The sequence below is a fragment of the Telopea speciosissima genome, chromosome 11 (genome assembly GCF_018873765.1).
Source record: "Telopea speciosissima isolate NSW1024214 ecotype Mountain lineage chromosome 11, Tspe_v1, whole genome shotgun sequence".
Lineage (NCBI taxonomy): Eukaryota > Viridiplantae > Streptophyta > Magnoliopsida > Proteales > Proteaceae > Telopea > Telopea speciosissima.
The window spans coordinates 42,202,273-42,222,045 of NC_057926.1; the positions used below are offsets into that span (position 1 = coordinate 42,202,273).

General features: G+C 39.9%; 1 protein-coding gene across 3 annotated transcripts in view; it reads left to right on the forward strand.

Annotated features, from left to right (window-relative positions):
* The first annotated feature begins 289 nt into the window (after window positions 1-289).
* Window positions 290-19,773, forward strand: part of LOC122646075 — a 43,041-nt gene continuing 23,557 nt past the window's right edge. For all 3 annotated transcript variants that reach the window (XM_043839548.1, XM_043839549.1, XM_043839550.1), the window contains exons 1-4: window positions 290-626; window positions 10,006-10,425; window positions 11,620-11,693; window positions 11,809-12,213. In XM_043839548.1, coding sequence (XP_043695483.1) covers window positions 428-626; window positions 10,006-10,425; window positions 11,620-11,693; window positions 11,809-12,213 — 1,098 coding nt within the window. In that variant the 5' untranslated portion in view covers window positions 290-427. The remainder of the gene's footprint in view (window positions 627-10,005; window positions 10,426-11,619; window positions 11,694-11,808; window positions 12,214-19,773) is intronic.

Below are 19,773 nucleotides of genomic sequence, written 5' to 3' on the forward strand. Positions count from 1 at the left end.
AAATTGGAACTGTATTCTATAACCGAATTGGAACCAAAATCGAATTGAACCGAGCAAGTTTGGATTTGGATCCAATTCTAGAACTGAGTCGCTTCTCGGTTCGGATTTGGATCACACTATCACTTCATAGAATCGAACCGAAACCAAACCGATTTGGATCACACTATCACTTCATGGAACCGAGTCGCTTCTCGGTTCGGATTTGGATCACACTGTGGCTTCTCGAGGTACATGTCTATCACCTACCCATACGTGAAGTGGACGTACATGTAGGTGACCAGGTTTCGACTTCTTCCTTCCTCCAAAACGAAAAGGAGGAGAAGGGCTCTCTTCGTTTTCCTTTGGAACGCCCAAAGGCCTATCTTCTTTCGCCACTTACCAGTTGCCAGTGCTTCAGATTCGGCGTTAATCTTCGGTTCCTTCTCAGATGAATAATTCTGATAGTTATTGTTTTAGGGGATGGAGACTACCTACACTGGCCTTGTTTCTTTTTCTTTGCTCCGTTGATATCGTTTTCGCTGATTCGAATCGAAATCACTGTCTCGAATGGCAGACCCTTACCGGGAGAAAATTTTCATCTCAGATCCGTCTTCATCCACACATTCTGCTCATTGTCACAGTTCCTTGTAAGGATGCCTTTCCTAATCAGTCTTCATTATCGTCCTTGTTGATTATTTTTTTTTACAGTAGATATTATTGGTACAATTTTGGAAAGTTGTGTTTGTATGTATGGGAAAGTTTAGAAATTTGAGTTCTTCCATTATTAGCGCGAAGAGGAAAATTTTAATTGTTTCGTTTTTTGGTTTTTAATATTCGGTACTTCGAGTTTCTGGAATTTTGTAATGATTCGGAATGTAATGGGAGAACTCGAGAAACGGAACTGTCACTGTAGATTTAGGTCTGTTAAGATTGAACCTGGAAGGGGTCTTTCCTCCTAAACCGTCAAATACAATCCGATTAAGCTCCACTGATGTTTTGTGTTTCCATACACGATTTTCTAGTGACATCATTGATGGCTTAGCTAAAATTCATGCATAATTTAAAAACTAAGCTCTCACTGTCTATAGTCCACCATATAGCTATTAGGTGCCAAGGATTAGGGGTCGGGCCTTAAAAGATTTGGACGGCAAAGATTTTTTTTTTTGGATGAATGAATATATTACCGTACCCAGGAGGGGGCAGGGAGGAAAAAAGGGGGGGGGATATACAAAGGGAGAGGAGAGAGGGGGGGGGGGAAGAAAAGAGGACCAGCTCAGCCTACGCAGAGGAGGGGGCCTCAAAAGAGACAAATCAAGCCCCCAGGAAACAACAATATGCCTGTTCCTTGGGGAGTCCAAGATACGACGAATGTGATCACAGTTGACTTTAGAAGAGACGTCAAAGGAGATGGCCTTCCAAATCAGATCAAAAGATCGGGAGTTGGAAGTCCATCTCCTTAGGTTTCACTCCATCCAAATATGATAGATAGCAGCACAAAAAACCAGCTTACCAATAGTGTCACAGACAGACTTCCCTGAGAAAGCTTTCACCAACCAACGCCATTCCTGATCAAAGTCCAACGGTCTTCTATTTCGGGGTCAAATGAGGGAAAGGGCTTTTTTCCAGATGGTGGAGGAGAAGGGGCAGACAAAGAAAAGGTGGGCTATATCCTCATGACCACTCCAACAAAGGGCGCAAGAAGGGGAAATAGGGATGTTGCGGTGCAGCAGGAAGGCTTGTGTAGGAAGGCAAAGTCTAAGGGATCTCCAAGCAATAAAGCTATGGCGAGGGATGTGGCCCTTGAACTAGGTTAGGGTGTGCCAGGGGACGGTGGGGCTGGGATCATGCACAAAGTTCCAGGCTGACCTAGAGGAGAAGGAGCCAGTGGAGGAAGGAAGCCAAATGATTCTATCTACAAGGGTGGGAGTGGGGGGGGGGGGGGGGAGGTACTGCCAAAACAAGGATAAGGTAGAGGGGTTAAGGGAGGGAGGGCGAGTCCAGTACCTAGAGACAATAAGGGTGCAAAGATTGAGTTGCTTTCAATGTGAAGTTTTCTGGTCTCGGTAAGTTGAGCCAAATGGAATCTAGCATGATTGATAGGTGCTCAGATGTGTTTGTTGAAGTGTTTGAGCCTGTCAGAGCAGTCCCAAATGGAGTTGTTCTTGATTTGGTCTCCAGTTGCTGAGAAAGAAGCTCTGTTAGTCTTCGGAGAAAAAAGAATTCTGTCAATTTTACTCCATGAATGTTGGGGAGGTGCCATCAGACCTAAGTCTTCAATTGCCTCACAATGTAAGGCTTTGTAGCATTCAGAATTGGAGACAACATATTTTTGTGGATCAAATGGTTTTTAATCAGCACTGTATATAGACTATAGAGAGGGGGGACTGTGGATTCTTTGCACATTTTTCATGCTGATAGCTTGGGAAAGGAACTTTAATATTTACACTTAACCCCCCCTTTGTATTTGTACACCTAGACTGCGTAGGCGTCACCTAGGCACTGCCATGGGTGGATGGCATGAAAACTATACTTCCATGTCATTGGTAATTTGGATTCCATAAAATCTTATGAAGGAAAAAGATCACGCGAGTTCTCTTCATCAGCATAGACATTATTACAAATTGCGAGGAATAAAGACTCGGATGAGAATCTTTTAAGGACTCATATTCCTTTGTCAACAAAAGCGTTGGAAATAGAAAAATGTTGAAGGTTTTCAGAGTCTGAATTTTATCCATCTCCCCTTCCCAAAATCTCATTCTAAACCTGAGATCCCAAAAAAACCCATTTGATAACATTTGTCCCCGTGAGGCCACCGGCAAATTCTTGGCTATAAAGATAGAATACAATATAGGGAACACATCTCTGGAGGAATGTTGGTGGCGGCCCAATTACCCTAATGCTAAACTAAAGAATTAGGTCCAAAATTGTGAAAAACAGATAATAGCTAGCACAGGACAGGTTTATGAGGTTTCTGATATCTAACCAACCAGAGGTCTGACAGGGTGGATTTCTGGTTGAGTAACCTCTGATTGAGACTAACCTTCCCAAAATATTGGCTGTTATCCTTAACTGTTTCAGGGGTGTGATTGGCCGAGGAATAAATGTCGGCCAGAACCGGGCAAGGATGTTTATTCGGTATGAAACAGAGTCTGGATATGGGATTTCAAGGTGTATGTTAGCAGAATAATTAAACAGAAGATGGGGAACAGAATAGGCGATGAAACAGGGAGGTATTGAAGGAGATAGTGTCAGAAGTTGAAGGCTGGGATTAAGCTCCAGAACAGAGTGTCTGCAGGCCACTAAAAACAGCTATCGGTTGACCTTTAATGGAAGAAAAATAACACTAGAAGGAGAAAAAACAACAGCAGCAGCAGTAACACAAATCAAACGGGCCATGAACCTGGGAATATCACCACAAACACACTTACTAAGGCACCCACATCAACAACAACAAATAAACCTTATCCCAACTTAATGGGGTTGACTACATGGATCCAATCAAACAAACTAGGTAAAAACTGCGAAGTGAAAGAGAAGAATGGGAAATTGAGATGAGAAGTGAAAATGAAAAATGACAAATGAACAAAGGAAAATACAAGAAAAATGAAAGAGGAAAGAGGCACAGCCCAACAAGTCAAGAGAATCTCAGCTAAATAGGGTCTACTACACGGATCCTTGCCCTCCAATAGGCTCTATCCGAGGTCATACATGACACGAGACCTAGACTAAGCATGTCCTTTCTCACAACTTCTCCTATGGTCATTTTAGGCCTGCCCCTCGTTCTTTTAGCTCCATCAATTGGAATCATATCACTCTTCCTTACTGGGGCGTCCCTAGGTCTCCATTGAACATGACCAAACCACCTTAGCCGACTCTCTCGGAGCAACTCCCAAGTCAGCTTTGATATGATCATTCCTTGTTTTTCCACACATCCGTCTTAACATCCTCATCTCTGTCACACAAAGCTTCTCAATATGAAACTTACTAAGGCACCCACATCGATATGCCTAATAAATTATCAATTCTCATTCATTCATATGAAAAAAAAAAACCATGGTTGCAGCAGTATTTAATCCCTTTTTATAAATTAAACCAGCAGCCTTTCCTATTATTGTTAGCATAACTTAATTGGAAACTCTCCTAAATTCCTAGACTTAGAACCAAGTAATGTGAAAATTGCATCTTTCTAGAGCTTTTAGATTTTGTAGAACTAGATTCATAAGCAAGGTGTCAAGTATTGGGAAGCATGTCAGAAAGCTGGTTTAAAGAGACGTATTGGAGAGGTGCTAGATACGTTTTTATACGCATGGATATGCTTATGAGTTATGACACATTCAAAACCAGTTTTTTTAAGCATTGTGCACCATAAATAAGCAATAGATAATGATATCCAATCAATGTCGAGTTATCTTTATCTTCACGACATCTATGCGATTCAAATCTTCATTGGCAAGTGCAATATTAAATCTATAATAAGTAATAAGGGGCAATTAAGCAAAAAGAGTTGAAAAAACAAAAATCTATTTGTGTATTAGGATACTGACTTGAAGTAACCGCTAAAGGTCCAAACCGTGCAAGAAATATGAAGTATAAAATTACTACGAAGTATTAACATACATTAAATATATTATGTCACACCCCGGCCTGGTGCTTAAGGGCCAGGAGAGACTTTTTAGAGACATCTAACCAATCCCCCAAGGATCGCAAGTGCAGTACCCTATTTACAATCATTATCTCACAAATACAGTAATCAGAGGCAGCGGAAACAATTTAAATAATAGAGGTAACATCATTAGTAAGAGAAGTCTAAGTGATATTTCATATATATAAAGGATAAAGCTTGTGATACAATTATACAGTTCATAAAAGTACCAGAAGGTAAAACTACACAAGAAACTATACTATAACTATATAAAGTGTTTATAAAGTATAAAAGAGTGGGGAGGTAGCCTGGACTGTCAGGCCAAGATCAGGAGATTGCGCAATCATCACGTGCGCACGAAGTATCGTGCACTTCAAACTCCAGCGCCGCAAATCCATCATTAAAAGTAACTAAATCACCTGAAAAATAAGGATATCCACAGGGGTGAGCTCTCAACTGAGCCCAGTAAGGGGGTACAAGCATACAAACACAATAAATCCATGATGCATGTGCTAAACTAACATGTTCCTAGCACAGATACTAAGTCTCATGGGGTATAAGTACTACTACTAGTGGTAGATGCTAACCTCGGTCCCGGAACTAACCCTTCGGTCACCTGAGCGAAACCATTCTACCACGGTGAGGACCCACCAGTTCCGGGACTAACACATCGAACCTTGACAGACCCCCAAATGACCAACTCTGCCTGTTTATTCCCACAGCGGAATTAGGGACCCGCTAACATGGGACAGAAGATGGCATCCCGGAACTAACACATCGGTCTCTGCCACGGGTTGTCCAACACCTTTCCCCCTGTTGGTAAGGGGCGCAGTACTGGGTAATGAATATCAACCTATCCCAGTGCAGTCTAAACATGATGACGCAAGCATGATCTGAGTTATAAATTACCGAATTCCATCATCATAAATTCACATCATATAAATAATCAATGCAAATGCAATGCAGTATGTCTTTGTGCAACCTATTTTACATGCAGTCTAATGCATTAAATAAAAGCTAGAAAACTACATGCTCCAGGTATAGAGGTAATGATGCATGAGCATGGCATTCAGCATAAAGTTGAAATTAATGTGATAAACACGCAGGAAATTAAGGTTGAATCTCCTTACCTGAGATAGTCGATAAACCTAGTCAGTTAGAAACCCAAAAGGCCAAGTAATCCTCACAAAAAATGGAGTAAAACAGTCCTAAATAAACATCAAAACATCATATATCAGTGAGGGTAATAGTCTAGGTCAAACCCTATCAGTCCAACAATCACACAAAAAGGGGCAGCCGGATGCAGACTTCTAGTGAGCAAGTCGACTGCCCCTAGGCCTGCAACAGCATCTGGGTCAGTGTCCGAATTTGGGGGTTTTGCTTCAATTGGCCAGATCTTTGCATGCATGGCCCAAATTAGGAGTTTTAACATTAATTCAAGGTGGGTCAATCTATTTTGGGTTTCTATTTCATAATTAGTTAGTTAATTTAGGAACTTCTTCAATTAAACCTAAATTTCTTATCTAGGGTTCATGGACTAGTCATTGGGGACAGAAATTGGACTTATTAGAGGTACTGCCATGGAAATTCAGCATAATTGAGCCTAAATAGCATTAGGACAGCAAGCAATTTGGTAAGATTCTTATTACTTGAGCTCAAACTTAGAGCTTTAATGGCAGAATTTTTATTTCAGGTATACTTGGACTGAAATCCAGTAAATTAAGAGGTGAAAGAGAAAGAAACAGCAAGAGTTCTCAAGGCTTACCTGAAATTGTTAGAGAACAGCCTTGCAATGGAGGTTTCAAGTCCAAAATCGGATGAGGGAGCTAAGCCTTCAAGAGCAGCCCCAATTTTTCTCCTCTTCTCTTCTCTTTTCCTCTTTCTTTCTCTCTCCTAAGTTGGAACGAATTTTCAGTTTTCTCTAACTGTGTAAAGTGATTTGTAAATAGTATAAGAGAAGTTATATATATATATATATATATATATATATATATATATATATATATATATATAGGATACTTAACCACTAAGGGGCAGAATGGTCTTTTGGCCATAATTTATTTCTAAAATTGATTCTTTTGTATTTATTACCTTATTCCAGCTACAGAATGATGTCATGCGACATCAGGGATGATCCGGATACGGGTAACTGTCCGGAACAGGATTCCTCACTGGGGATGTGGGTCCCACAGAGGCAATTTGACTAAAATACCCCTCTAATTCTAATTGGTTGTACAAAACATTACATAAATACATTTAAATTATATTTACACTAATTCTAATTGAGGGAAAGCTTCTGCATAGCCTCCAGGCAGCAAATCCGACATAGGTAACTCCGGTGCGGGGTTCCATCGGGGTCCTCCGACTCCAGAAGGGCGTGTTGGGAAGGATCCTTGGAATCCTCCATAGGTGTGTCGAGTATTTCATCTGTGTCCTTGACCGATGCAGCCTATAGCACGAAGCAATCATGGACACAGAGCTGGAACCTGAGATCATACAAGTTCCAAAAAGTTTAAATTTATTGCGGATTTTACATATTACCCATTATGACCTTTCCTAGACTCCGCAGTGGCGGGAGCCTCGTGCACTGGGTACACCTTTTTTTTAAATATATTACCCATTAAGCACACTATTGCTCTACTAGTAACAGATTTAACAAATCTGAAGTAGTCTATAACTATTAATAGTAAGTGCTCAGCAAAAAACATAATTATACATTTTATTTCACAAATCATTCAAGATGATCCAAATCTGTGTCAGTTTTCCAGTTTAGATGTGATACTCAGTATGAATTGGGTTGAATTAGTCAAAAAAGCCCTAGAAAACCCATTCCGGATTGACTATAATCAGCCAATTCTGTTGTATCCGATCCTGATTCCTCTAACCTTGGTGATCCCTCCCAAAAAAGAAAGAAAGAAAAATCTATTTTTTTAACATACTTCAACCTGACTTTGATGATCAATTTCCACTTTATGAGCTTTAATGCAAATTTTTGTTCATGTTACAACCGCTTGTCCCAAAAGCTCGAGCTGTTAACTAAGGGTCACAACAATGTTTATCAACACCTCCCGCACGTGCAGACCCACACACAGCTCTGCACGTGACACCATCACGTGGCTTCGAGGGTACAGGCCGTAGGGGCACAACAACACACAACATAAATCCCTCACACATACCAAGGATCGAACATCCAACCTGCTGGCTCTGATACCATGTTACAACCGCTTATCCCAAAAGCTCGAGTTGTTAGGTAAGGGGACACAACAATACGTATCAACAGGTTGTTTAATCACTCATCCTATGTTGTTTTTCAGTATAGATGAGATCAACTTAGGTTTGGGCAAAAAATCACACAGGAAGAAGTTTTCTTTCAAAAATTGAGATTTTTCGGTTTTTGCAGCCTATGTATCTAGATTCTAGCATCAGTCCGTATGGTGCAGGATATATGTGTATCGATACCTTATTGGTCTGTATTGTAGTGATACTTGAGACCATGTTCATGAGCTCTCTTACAAGAAGTAGAAACAAGTCAAACAACTCAAAATGAAACTCAATATGTACTCAAGCTAGCCTACATCTTCTAGAAAATAGTAAATACAGAGTAATAGAAACGAAAAACCATAGTTGTCAAGATGTCGCCGTCTAGGCCATGCGCTTTGACAACTATGGTTGCCTGCATCCAGGCCCCCTCCAGTGCCTTGGGTCGCCTAGACGCCATGACAATGTGCTAAAAATTAACACGTAATCTTGTATGTGACTGACTATCCATCATGTGGGCTTACAAAACTAGCCCTTTACAATAGTCACCCAAAAAATACCTAGCCCATGACCCAATCAATCAGATTTGGCTAAATCGAATATCCTCCTGCGCAAATCCTCCCAAAACTCTTTCTCCATTCCCCACATCGTATAGGTCCAATGCAAAAACAACGGGGTAAGCTGGCTTATACTCTTCCCGTTAGAGTTACTCTTTGAGCTATCTTTGAATCTATTCTCCTTCATTTATCCCATGCTTTGACCTGATCAACAAATTCCACAATGAATGAGGTTCATTTGGGAACCTTCACAACCATTTTGCCATTAGTGAAGTGTTCCTGATGGAGATGTTTCCAATAGATAAACCTCTGTCCTCAGTTGGCAAACTAAGTGTCCCAATCAATGAGGCGGTCCCTTCTTCTATCCCCTGGCTCCCACAAAAATGTTCCTAATGAAAATTTCAATTCGTTTAGTATCTTTTTGGGCATCCTAAACAAGGATGTGCATTAAACAGGGAGGTTTTGAAAAGTCGATTTTATTAAAGTGATTCTTCCCCTCCCCCCCCCCCCTCCCCGCCCCCGCGCAAAAAAAAAATGTTATTCCTGTTCCAAGTTGCAAGCTTCTTCGAAAATTTTCTCCACTAAGGGGTCTCAAAAAGGTGGACATTGGGTTATCTCCAAGAGGAATACCCAATTATGTCATATGAAATTGAGTGGTAGGACAACCTTTACTGTTTGCTAAAAAGTCTAGCTCCTCACTACTCAAATTTATCTCAGCTACCAATGATTTCCCAAAATTGACCTCCAATCCAGTAATCCACTGGAAACACACCAATATGTGTTTCACATTTTGAATTTCCTCCTGACTAGGATTAAAAATCAGATTGTTTCATTAGCCAACTGTAGATGGGAAACCTCCACATTTTCCCTTCCTATCTCAAAGTTTTTCACCAAAACTAGAGAGGAAGCCTTACCAAATAGTCTGTTCAAAACATTGGTTACCAAGGTGACAAGGAAAGGAGAAAGAAGGTCCCACTGATAGATTCCTTTCCTTGCAGGGAAATTGCATTTGGGAACTCCGTTGATCAGAGTTATCCACATTCTTATTATATCCTTTAATCAGTTTTCTCCATGTATCCCAAAAGCCTTTGTTTTCCATTGTGTAGTCCAAAAAATCCCATGTCACATTATTATAAGCTTTTTCAGAATATGCCTTAATTGTGGCTTCTTTCTGCCCCTTATTCCTATACTCTCCAGACATTCATTTGCAATAAGGATTCCATCAAGAATTTGTCTTTCACAGAAGCATCCTGAGAGGGAGTAATATGGACTGATAATTGTCGTGTTTGCATGAAAGTTTAAACAGTTCTAAATGGTTCTATTTTAAAATATTAAACAATATTATTTACTATGTTGTTTGACTAACTATGATGGTTACCTTCAGAATGCTCAAGTAATGTTTGTCATGGTTATTCTAATTTTGTGTATTTGTTACATGGCCTTGCTCATATTCTGTTGCAGACCATTGAGCATGTTATGCAACTCGATCTGCAATCATTATGGCTTTCAATATTTCATTATTTGTCAAAAAATGATATAGTTCTGAGAATTATGGTCTTTGATAAATAGGGTCTGGTGAGTCGCGATCCCTTATGAAGGAGTTGGCACATTTGTCTGCTTATAAAAAAGAGAGAGTTCATCTTCCAAAGCTAATGGTTGTATATAGAAATACTGACAAGATGCTTGCAGACTTCCTTGGTGCTACCAAGGAACTAACAGTATTCTGCTATCACTACTCTATGTCATATAAGTATCAAGGGAGACTTAGAGCACATAATATATTATCTTCCTTTGATCATCTTGTCTCTCTTCAACCTGAAGATCTCCCTTTCAAAGCCTTAAACACTGCGGAAGACTTAAAAGCATTCTTGGGGTCAACAGACAAGTCTGTACTTCTGCTGGAATTTTGTGGATGGAGTGCCAAATTGTTGGCCACAGGAGCCAATGGTAATGAAAGTTCTTTCCATGTGCACGATGCAAAAGAAAATGGTATGTAGCTGCAGTCAGTGTTGTTGCTTATTTTGATTGTTGCATCTTTCCCTCCATTTCCTATTATCCTGCATCAGGATTATTCATTGTTATAGCAGTTTCTAGGATTATTCATTGTTTGAGGAAATAACTTTCATGTCTCTGTTTGCTTTTGTTTGCGGCCGTGGAGCTCTCCTAAGCTTTTGTTTGGGTTTTTTGCTCTCAAATTGCCATAATATCTTTCTGATGTGTCACACAAATAGAACACATAGAACAGGTCTTCAAGTTCTCTTACATCAACATACTAAAGAAATAAGTACTAGGTCTTCGTAAGTCCACATTACAATAATTGTGAGACCTGGTAAAATGTAGGGGGGGTATGTAATTTCAGTCAGCATTGTTTCTTATTTTTATTAATGCATATGTTCCTCACTTGATATTATCCTGTATTAGCATTACTCTTCGTTATATTAGTTGTTATGATTCTCATTATGAGTAAGAATTGATTTCCACGTGTTGTGAAGGAAATAACTTATCAATGCAGGTCTCTGTTTATTTTTGTATGTGCCTGTGGAGTTTTCCCAAGCTTTTGTTTGGTTTCTTGCTCTCTATTTGTCATAATGTCTTTCTGGTGTTTGACAAATAGAATGCCTAGAACAGTTCTTCAAGTCCCTCTGACTTCAACATGTCTGTAGTGCATGCTAAAAAGAGATGGTAAACTGTAGATATTACTTTAACTCTTAAGCTATGTTTGGATGCCAAGAAAAGAAAAGGAAAAACATAATAAGACAAAAAGTATGATGACATAATGATTGATTTGTGTCTATCTCTCTCCTCAAATTCAAAATTTTTTTTTTTGAATTTTTTCTTTTCTTGACATCCAAACATAGCCTAGTGCTAAGTTGTAGGTTAAAAATAGAAAGAAACAGAAGAATAAGAATCATTAGGATTATATTTGTTGGAATACATGTTATGTTGTGGATGTGTAACATGTTCGTGGCACTGATAAAGGTGAATGATTTTAATTCATTGAAGTTTCATAAATATCTTAAGGTATAATGAATGTTCACCTCCACATAAATGGTCTCAAATGGTAAATGTTTTCTTGTGCTGGGAAATGAATTCTTGTTGTTTGTGAGGAACAAGTGTGCATATAACATGAGTTGGTTTTTATTACATGTTACATGGCTTACTGACAAGATCTTTGTATTGCAGGGGTTATTTTTGGGGCAAAGTTGCATGGAGAAACCAATAAAACACTTCCATCCAAGGGGGAGATAAATGAGAAGGTGGCTGGTAGTTTTTAAATAAACATCAAATGAGCCTGATTTTGGAACAATATATAGAAGGCTATGCATCAGGTAATCGAAATCCTGATTCCAAGTTTCTTTGACTAAAAAACAGGGGCTGAGAAATGAAAAGCTTACTTGTGAGGTCAAAAATGGGCTTAATGGAATACCTTGGCTGGAGAGATTTTCCTTGGCAAATGACAGTGCTCCTCTGCTGGATTCTGAATTTATGACATCCGATGTTGGTATCTCCTGTACATTTGATGAGTTTCAGCTGTTTGATTCATTCTTATCAAAGTTCACAACAACAGCAAGAGAGTTCTTTCTTCCTCCTGAAAGGCACAGGTTTGGGCTGGTTTCTGATCGAGCACTGCTGTCATCTCTGGGTGTTGGTGATTCTGATTCATATTCATGGTTGGTAATGCTTCACTATGCGGGATGTCCCAATTGTTCAGAGATTCTTAAAAGAGGAGAGGACCTCCGAAGTGTTCTGCAGATGCACCACTCTCCTGTTATTGAGGTAGGTCTATCTGTTTTACTCACTGGTCTATCATCTCTCGAGACTTAGTCAATGCTTCTGTCCCGAAAAAAACTTATTTCAGGCTTTTGGTAAGTTAGCTCTAGTGCGCTACTAATATATGGTGTTTAAGGACCCCTAAGATACTTATGATTGGACATTGTAATGTACACAAAATAGATAGCCGCTACAGAATAATGGAACAATCCCAAATAAGACTCTACTGATCCCACAACATTTTATGAAATCCTTTGAACCATACAAAGAAAACCATTAGTTTTCAAGGTGCAAAGGTGATGCAAGGTGCTGGTCAGGAGCCTTGGAGCCTAGGGCTTAGGCACCGCCTTGACGAGGCCTCATTTGGTCATGGCAGTGCATAGAACAGGGTTTAGTTTAGGAACTTTCTGGTTACCTTAGTACTTATTATTTACTGATAGCCAAGGTTCGAAAACTCAGGTCTCGGAGCCATCTCGGCCCAGCAAAAAACCGAGTTGGGCCGAGATCTCTTCGAGTTTGTGCACTTTTTTTTTTCCGACTCGGAAGCCCATCTCGGTGGGTTTTAGACCTCTTTTGGGTCTGAAAATCGGTATACAGCCTATTTTAGGCCATTTAAACACAATGGCATTATCAGATTTTGCAAAAACTTTGTCCAAATAGGACTTTTACATTGGACCCTTAGTTGGTAGGTGAAGACGTATTAAAATAACATACTATATACATTAATGACATAATTTATGTATATAGGACTCAAACAAAACATTCAATTAATAGGAAAACAACTTAATAAGTATTACAAATGTTAAAGTGAATAAGTGATACATCAAATTGCTCAAGCTTAACGATGTTACAAGTTACAACTATCATCACATAAAATTAGATTGAATAACATATTCATTCCCCATTTGTCCCACATAATCTTCCCATGACATATTGTTGCTCCACTGTTGCATATAGTTCTCCACAACATTCATATAAGACTTCTCATCCACATATGCCAAGATCCCTATCTTAGGGTATAGTTGTTCCATAGTGGCGTTAGACCGTTGCTGTGAAGGTTGATATCCACTGCTTGTGCTACTGTCATATTGAGAAATGTATGGGACTGGGAATGTGGACCCATTGCCAGAGCCAGATTCACTGCTTTGATAGTCATATGCATGTGTTGACTGGCCAAACTGACCATAGGCACTATATTCAGAACCGGTGCTCTGCTGGCCATAATCATGGTGATGATGAGGTTGATATGATTGCCACGACTGATGCTCACTACCAGTATCCATAGTCATGCTTCCAAAACTTGCTAGCATGGTGTTCATACTGAGGTTGGTTGTATTTGCAACCCGTCCTTCTCTTGTACGTTTTGCTGTGGCCACCATGGTCTTGATCTTGTGTGGCATGTGTAAACTGAGACTCACCTGTGAAACGCACAGGGTCCTCCTGGGTTCCCACTTCATGCTGGTATTGCTCGCGCATCCCCTTATGATGATCATCATAATAACCATCACTCTGCATGCCACCACCACCAGGGTCATCACCATCACCATCACCATCACCATCAGTCCATCACCATCACCATCATCATCACCATCAGTCCATCACCATCATCATCATCATCATCATCATCAGGAGCAGTTCCTGTTGCATCCTCAAAAGGTCTCGGTGACTAAGAATGTGCACGGCCCTCTTGCGACATATAGTCGTCAACATCTGTACCGGTTACGGACGCAATGGTGGAGTCGGGCCTACCTCCAGGCTCATCCATCTCTGGTGCACCACGATCCCTCACCCACTGGAATAGGGGATCCTCATCATCATCAGAGTCCTCTTGGAATATGTTGGCTAGCTCGATGGGATCTTTGTCATTGTTCTCAAATTCTTCATGTATGTGCCTCATCCTTAGTCTCATATTATAATGCACATACACCAGCTGCTCCAGTCGTTGACTACCCAATCTGTTCCACCTCTTTGAGTGTATCAATGCGAATGTACTCCAGTTGCGCTCGCACCCAGAGGATGAACAAGTTTGTGAGAGTACTTTGATTGCTACCTTCCTCAGGTTGGGTGAACTTGTACCATAAATCCCCCACCAATCAGCTGCATTATAAACATAGAATATTAAGAATATATGCATTGTAAAGGGATAAAATTATAATTCATAAATGTAAAGTCATGCCACATTACCACCTACCAGGGTCTGACTTTTGTCTACCCTCCATTGCAGCTTTTCGACTAAAACTTGCTGAGGCCTCTCTGAAGAATTTGATCTATTTTCATTTTAAATTTCAAACAGTGTTAGAGGCATTAGTATTTGCTATTTAGTAATTACATTCCTTTACTGACTACCAATGTACCAAAGTCCCATAGTCTCACCTCATCATTGCCGTCAGATTGTGTCTTGGGATTGACCTCCAACTTCTCAATAACAGCTTCAACTGCCAGTAACAAATCCATGTCCAGCCCAAGATTATGCGAGTACTGGTACTTTGGATTCAAATAGTATGCTAGTAAAGGGGAAACCACAAATATAAGTTATTAGTGACTTAATACTTTCGAGTTTTGAATATGTAAATGTAAAAATTTATATAAAGTGTAAAGTATGTTGAAGTGTTGAACTCACCAGCTTTATGCAAGGGATGATTTAAGTGCTTCTCCCATCGCTCATCAATGATGTTAATGTATGAGCGAGCACTTCGGGGTATTGTAGCTCGGACCATTTCCTTCATCTTCTGCAGGGCAGCATATATGTGGGGCAAGGTAGGCTTCTTCTCCGTATCAACCATCCTTAGTATTGCCACCATTGGCTCTAATATGGCAACAACTTTATACAAGTCCTTCCAAAATCCATCACTTGCAATGGTCTCTTATGCTGCCTTCCCTTTTTCTGTCTTAGAACCTCGTCAACTAAACCATTGCTCACTTGCAAACATTGACCTCAGACCTATCACCTTCGACTGAATGCTCTTCAATACAATGTAATTGGTGGCAAATCGAGTGACACCAGGCCTCACTAAATCCCCCGTGCATTTTTCCCTCATCATGGCTAAAGCATAACCATGGTTATACACAAAGGTGGTCACTTGCCTTGCCCTATTGACCACACCAGCCACCGAAGCTTTTTTCCCCATGTCCTTCAGCATTAAATCAATAGAATAGGCTGCACATGGAGTCCAAAAGAGGCGGATCCTCTTACTCTTCTTGTTCATCAGTTTCTCTCCAGCCTTCTTAAAATTAGAACCGTTATCCATCACAATTTGGATAACGTTCTTTGCTCCTATATCTTCCTCCACCACTTGCTTCAGTAGCTTATACAAGTATGATGCATCCTTGACATGCTTTAATGCATCAACAGACTTCAAGAAGACAGTCTTCCCATTACAACTCACCATGAAATTTATAATGGACTGTCTAGTAGGTCCAGTCCAACCATCAGCCATAAGAGTAACCCCATATGTGTCCCACCTTGGCTTCAGACCCTCTATGTACTCTTTCATCTCCTCTACCTCTTTAGGCGAATATACATTATACAACTCATATGGTGTAGGCCCCTTCCATCCTGGGCCAGCCCTCCTTGCAGCGTCAAGGAATGCATTATAATATGTTCCTTATGCTACATTAGCTGGAATGCCATTGTATAGCATGAACTTGCTGAAGGCTTTCCGTGCTTCCTCTTGTTTACCACCAAACACTTGCGGGATGGTTGGCTAGAAAGCATCTTGTTGCCTCAAGGTAGATGGATCCTGCTCAAAAATGGTATCTGGGGAACGTGCTCGGGGTCGGGCTTGGGGCCGTGGGATATCTCTTGTGCCAGTGCTTCTCCTCCTCTCATCTTGTTGCTCAGTGCGGTGAGCCAGATCCACCAGCTCCTCTTGCTTGCTCATATGCTCTTCTATTCTCAAAATGAAAACTTTGCCTACTCTCTGCCAAAGTCTGCTGGTAAATCCTATATTCAGCCTCTGATTCGAACTCACCAGGTGTAGGCCTATATTCAGTATCACCTCCTACTCCTCCAAGGATGTCTACACCAGGCCTCTCTAGAACTGCCTCATCGAAAGCTATTTGTTGTCTTTCCCTATCAGCTTTCTTTGTTCGTATTCCTCTCAAGTTTTGTGCCATTGCCAGTTTCACTTGGCTCGGAACATTTCGGCATTTGGCAACATCCTTGCCCAGACCAGACAAATGTTCCTTTAACCTAGTTGCTCCTCCAGAATTTAGAATCTTTCCACAGTAGTTACACTTTGACTTCTTTTTGTCTTCAGACATCGGGACTCCATGTTGCCATGCTATATCCCCCATTGTGTAAGAAATATCTTATTTTTTACACTGTTACATAAAAAAAACATGTATTAGTAATTATTACAGACTTATAGTAAGGTATTAAACACTTAAAGTATTGTATTCATAACTATTAAACATAATATGAAGCTACTAGAACAATCAAATACCTATCTCTTATTTATTCCCTAACCCTAGTATTTATTTATTAATTAAAAATAATATTTATAATTTTTATTATAAATAATTATCCCTTCAAATATAAAATATTACAACATAATGATGTATTTGACATCATTTGAAGTTGGACATTATGTACAAATGTTGTGTATAATTTAAAAAAAAAAACAGGCATTTTTCCTTAATTTTATATATTTTTTAACTATTTTAATAATATTATTATTAAATCTGAAAAATAAAATATTTTTTTTAATGGGTGAAAAAAAAAATTGACTCCATGAGGCTGTGGAGTATGCAAACTTGTCTAACATACATCAAGATCACATCCAAACAATAAGTATTTATCCTATTTTTTTTCCAGAAATTATAATAAAAATTTAATAACCCAAAAAAAATTCGGCCTCCATCAAGTGATAGATTGGCCAAACTTGTATAACATAACTCAAAATCACACCCATCTACCAAGATTTCATCAATTTTTTTTCAAAAAAATAGGTTTAGGGAAAATGGGTTACCTTGCAAAAAACCTTCAAAATCTTGATCAATCTTGCAAAACTAACCTTCAATCTTTAGTTTGGCACCAAAATCAGCTTCCAAAGCTTCCAATCCAACCAAAAAATGAAGAAGGGAAGAGAAAAATTGAAACTTTCAGAGAAGAAGAGAGTTAGGGAGAAGAGAGAGCCAAATAGAGAAGAGAAAGAATGCTTCTGTCGAGTTTGGGGCTGTTTACAATCTGTAGATGGCTAAAATTAAGTTAAATGGGTCAATTGACCCAAGCCCAGTACCCGAAACCTGAAACTCGACCCGAGATCTCGCCGAGATCTTGCATTTTCTCTTCTGGTTTTCATCATAAAATCGAGACGAGATCGAGACGAGATTTCGCGAGATCTCGCCGAGAAAGTACACTTCTATGTTTCGTAAGGCATCTCGACTCGGTATCTAAAAAAACCGAGAATCTCGGCGAGATCTCGCGAGATTTTGGACTATGCTGATATCCTGACCAACTTATGTTATTATTTAGCCTACTCAATAGTAATATTAAGCATAAACTAAAGAGTAAACATCCAACTTTCACCAAGTAATCAAAGATCATTTATATCAAGACAATTATTCAAAGATCAAGGAAGTATCAATTTTTCCAATTACAATGATTTTAGGGCTTAGTTACATTTGTTTTCCAATTTTAGCCCCTTAGTTTTGTTTTTTTTTTTTAATTTTAACTCCCTTAAATATGTGATAAGCTGCTGTAATATGCACCATAAAGAGCATACATCAAACATGATTTTTTTTTTAGTTTTCTTGTTTAAGCTTGAAATGCTACCTGCCTAGGTCAAAAGGCTTGACTAACCATTCAAAGAGACCATCCTTCGTCTTGAAGGCAGTCTTCCACTCGTCCCCTGATCTAACCCGAATCTGGTGATACCCGCTCTTGAGATCAATAACAACAACAACCATAACCTTATCCCAACTAAATGGGGTCGGCTACATGGATCTGATCGAGGCTATGAAAATAGTAGGAAAAAAAAAAGAGAAGTAAAAAAGAAGTAAAAAGGAGTAGAAGGAAGAAAAAGGAAAATAAGAAAAGGAAGAAGTCAAAGTAGTAGTCAAAGCAGCATCCCAAGAACATCCCCCTGCAAGGGGTCGGCTACACGGGTCTTTATCCTCCAAACAACTCTATCCGCGGTCATACTAGGGTCGAGCCCTACTACATGCATATCCTTTCTTACTACTTCTCCAATAGTCATTTTGGGCCTGCCCCTACCTCTTTTAGCTTCGTCAAACTGAATCTGGTCACTCTTTAGTTCTTACTGGTGCATCCATAGGTCTCCGTTGTATATGACCATACCACCTCAAGCGGCTCTCACGGAGTTTGTCTTGGATTGGTGCAACTCTCAATTCGGTTCTAATAAAATCATTTCTTATTCTATCTCAAACCTGGTCTTGCCGCACATTCTCCTCAACATCCTCATCTTCGCTACACTCATCTTATCTATATTACTTTCTTAACTGCCTAGATCAATCTTAGAAAAAATCAATGACCCAGCCATCATATCCAACATGTTGTCAAGTCTAGGTATGGGAAACCCATACTTGACTGTAATTTTGTTGATGACCCATCTATCAACGCACATATGCCAAGTACCGTCATTAGGCGTAAGCAAAGCAGGTACTGCACAGGGACTGAGAGTCAGAGACTCTCCCTGATGAGTCCTTTTTGAAGCAACTCATCCACTTGTCGTTTAAGCTCGGCGTGCTTCTTGGGATTCGTACAGTAATGAGGCAAGTTTGGCAAAGAAGAACCCAAAACTAGATCAATGGCGTGTTGAATGTCACATATATGTGGTAACTCATCCGGTAATTCCTCAGGGAACAGGTGCTTAAACTCTCTCAACAAAGGTTGCACCTCTCTAGGGGCCTTAGTAAATTTACTAGCTGGAACAGTTCATACACAACCTCGAAACCTCTACACTCAATTTCAAACTGCTTTTAATTCATTATGTGGAGTGTTTTTTGAGGTTTCGGTTTAGTGGTGCTTCTCTTTTGATCCTATATCTTTACCTCTTTTGTGAGCGCTAGGTGTCAGTCTAATCTTCTTCACTTTAAAGTGAAATACACAGGTGTTAGATTTCCCATAATTGGTCACATCTCGGTCATACAACCATGGTCTACCAAGGATGATGTGGGCGACATCCATCTCTAAGACATCACACCACACTTGGTCATCATAACCTGCAAAGTGCAAGGGAACCAAACATCTCAATGTGATTGGAATAGTCGATTGATCGACCCAAGCAACCTTATAAGGTTTGGGATGAGCTTTTGGTTTGAGCCCCATTCGAGTGACTACACTTTGGGCAACCACATTCATGCAGCTACTGCTGTCAATGGTGACACGACAGTTCTTATCCTAATGACAGGTATAAGTGATAAAGATGTTGGTCCGTCGCCAATCATCGTTGCCCTTAGGCTGTGAGACCATACATCTCACAACACCAAGTCTGGAGGTATCAATCTTCTCAATCTCCTCATTTGAGATGATCTCATCAGGCCTATGGTCCACAAACTCATTGTCCTGGGTATCCTCCTAGTCATAGTCCTCAAGGTCTTGTC